This window comes from Brassica oleracea, chromosome C2 (assembly GCF_000695525.1).
Source record: "Brassica oleracea var. oleracea cultivar TO1000 chromosome C2, BOL, whole genome shotgun sequence".
NCBI lineage: Eukaryota > Viridiplantae > Streptophyta > Magnoliopsida > Brassicales > Brassicaceae > Brassica > Brassica oleracea.
Genome location: NC_027749.1, coordinates 38,731,821 through 38,734,771, shown reverse-complemented (window position 1 = coordinate 38,734,771; position 2,951 = coordinate 38,731,821). Strand labels below are relative to the sequence as shown.

Sequence of the window (2,951 nt, the reverse complement as noted above, 5' to 3'; positions counted from 1 at the left end):
CGAGGGCTCTTGAGGAGACGACGGCTGTGGAGAAGACGAGCGATGTATCGGCACCGATAAATGTTCTCATGGATGTTGTGGCAACTGTTGATGCAAGAGATGGCTCTGAATTGGGCAAATCTGATCTTCATGAGGCTCGTCCTGCTGCTCCGGTGAGTCGGAGTGGAGAATTGGAGGATGATGAAGCGAACGTGGGAGGAGAGAAGTCGGCTGCCTCTGACGAAGACAACAAAGTTGACGAAGGAGAAGAGAAGTCAGCTGCCTCTGATGAAGACGTCGAAGGAGAAGAAAAGTCAGATGTCTCTGATGAAGACGTCGAAGGAGAAGAATGAGAGGAAGAAGTGGGAGAGAAGGGATTAGCAAACAATGTAGAGGAATCTGGTGATGACTCTGCTGGTCAAGGTGACGGTGGTGTGGGAGAAGTAAGACAAGAGACTGCGAACGAAGAGGGCGGAAGGCCAGCGGAAGAGGTAACACTTTGGAATAATCAGTACCACTTTGTACATTTCATTAGAACTTGATTAGAACTAGTGCTATAACATGATTAAAACTTAATTACTTGCAGGAATCTGATGGAACGGAGGCAATCAAACCAATGGGAATGTTCTTTAAGCCATCAGAGTACAAGAAAAAGATAAATCTAGGAACAAGGTGTTTGATAGTGGATGCAATTACGACGTTAAGCAAGCTGAAACCGAAGCTGTCTAACGCGGAGTGGAGCTGGTTTGCGGAGCATCCTCAATTCAGACACATTTTCCACATGAAAAGAGAGAACCACAGGGTTCAGGAAATGTGGATGTTGTTGCTGCGGACTACTTGTAGCAATAAGAGAAGAGAAGTGCGGTTCATTGTCAATGGCATTCCCATCCGGTACGGTCTGAGGGAACACGCTTTGATATCAGGGTTAAATTGTCACAACTATCCTCTCGGTTACAAGGAGTGTGGCGGGACAAAGTTTGTGGATCGACATTTCAAGGAAGGAGAATTTAGAAGGTTGGAGGATGTGAAAGCAAATCTGGTGAACATTGGACCCCATAGAGACAGACTGAATATGGCGGTTCAATTCTTCTTAGGAAGTGTTATTTGTGCACAAACGAAGGTTGGAAACGGAGCTAATGATGTCTTGGAACTTTTCCAAAGAGAAGTGGATGATCTTGACTTCTGGCGGACCTTTCCATGGGCGAGATACTCATTTGGTTACATGTTAAAGGAGATCTCTCATACAATGGATCATTTTGGAGGGTCGGTGAAAGAGAATATATTGTGGCCTCTTCCAGGTTTCGGTGTTCCACTAGAGGTATATAAAATTTCGTAAATGACATGATCACTATTGTTGACCGCTAAAGATATTACATAATGTGGTGTTTTGCAGCTTCTTGCATTCGAGACAATTCCTAAGCTGGGAAAGGAGTTTAGAGTACCTGTTGAAGGAGCTGATGTCTATTGTCCGAGGATGTGCCAGACATCATTCAAACGAAATGGAATGAAAGGAGTATCAGTTTCTGAGATAAATAAGGCATTGGGTGAAGAAACCGTAAGTTTCCTTTTGTTTTTGAATTATTTGGTGTTAAAGTGTAACCGAGAACTAAGGTAGAACAATGGTAGAACTAAGGTAGTTATGTAAAACTAAGGTAGAACAAGGGTAGAACTAAGGTAGTTATGTAAAACTAAGGTAGAACTGAGTTATTTTGTTTTGTGACAGGGTATTGACAGCATCATTCCCACCAAAACTCCACAAGAAAGAACTCTCTTGGATGACAATTTGGAAGATGAAACCGATGTTGATAAGCCTGATATAGCTGTGGACAGTTGGGAAAAGCGTCTGGATGAAGGATTGTCAATCTTTTTTAAAGACATGTTTGATGAAGGTGTGGCCGCACGAGAAAAACAGGCAGAAGAGATAGAAGATGCAGCAGGGGATGGAGTACATTTAGCTGTGCAGTCGATTGAACAGGGGGAGGGTATGAAGATGCTGAAAACGATGCTGAGACTGATCAAGAGAGTTGACAAGAAGGTTGGCCAATTGGATGAGATATTGCTCCCGCTTGAGGCTTTTGTGAAGGACGTAGAGAAACGGAAACAGAGAAAGAAGTGAAGAACTAGTTTCTTTTTTTTTGTGCATCTAGGTGTGTTTTCTTTTCTGAAGTAGACAGATTAAGTGTCTTGGATGGTGTTTTTGTGTTTTCGGAAGCAAACAATCTCTATGTTTGGTGGTGTTTTGTTTTTTGTTATTTGTGTATTTAGAACTTGGTTATGATTAATCTATTATGTTATTTTGTTTTGTGAACTAAGTCAAAAGTAGGTGCAAGAACTACAAGATAAAAGAATCCAAGCACAATCTTAACAAAGAAAGCTTTAATATAACATAAGTTCAACATAACACATATCATAAGTGATCGATAAGATAACATAAGTTTTAACACATAAACCCATACAAATCTTAACAAACAAAGACTTGTATTTTCTGAAATCAAGATAACAAAGACAAAGTTTGTAACACAAACTCATATAAAACCAAGAACTGAGAATCGAGAATCTCATGGACGGGTAATTAGCCTCTTAAGCTTTGAAATCTCTGCAGCCATATCATCCACCTCCCTCCTTAAGCTCCGAACTTCTTCCTCAACACCGAAAACCCATGGCTGACGAAAGTGCGTCCCATCGTCCTACACGGAAAACCCAGTGTTACACAGTTTTACTCATCCTCAACACCGAAAACCCATGGGCATCGGCAATGAACCCTAGCATGTCGTAGTGGTTCTTCAACTCCTCCATCGCCATCATCTCCTCATGCGGATGAGTCATGATGCAAAGGGAATGTCTCTGTTCGGGGAAGGGAAAGAGCGCCGAAAAGAGTGAAAGAGAGAAAGAGGAAAGAGAAAGAGATATGTGAATGAATGGGTGAGAGTGAAAGGAAAAGAAGATAAATAGAAGATAGAGTAGAGAGAGAG

At 41.8% G+C, this 2,951-nt stretch overlaps 1 protein-coding gene across 1 annotated transcript; it reads left to right on the top strand.

Annotated features, from left to right (window-relative positions):
* Window positions 1–384: 384 nt before the first annotated feature.
* LOC106324182 (uncharacterized protein At3g43530-like) lies at window positions 385–2,095 on the top strand. Its single transcript, XM_013762194.1, has 4 exons — window positions 385–402; window positions 566–1,297; window positions 1,373–1,534; window positions 1,703–2,095. The coding sequence occupies exons 1-4, from the start codon at window positions 385–387 to the stop codon at window positions 2,093–2,095; spliced, it is 1,305 nt and encodes a 434-aa protein (XP_013617648.1).
* Window positions 2,096–2,951: the final 856 nt, after the last annotated feature.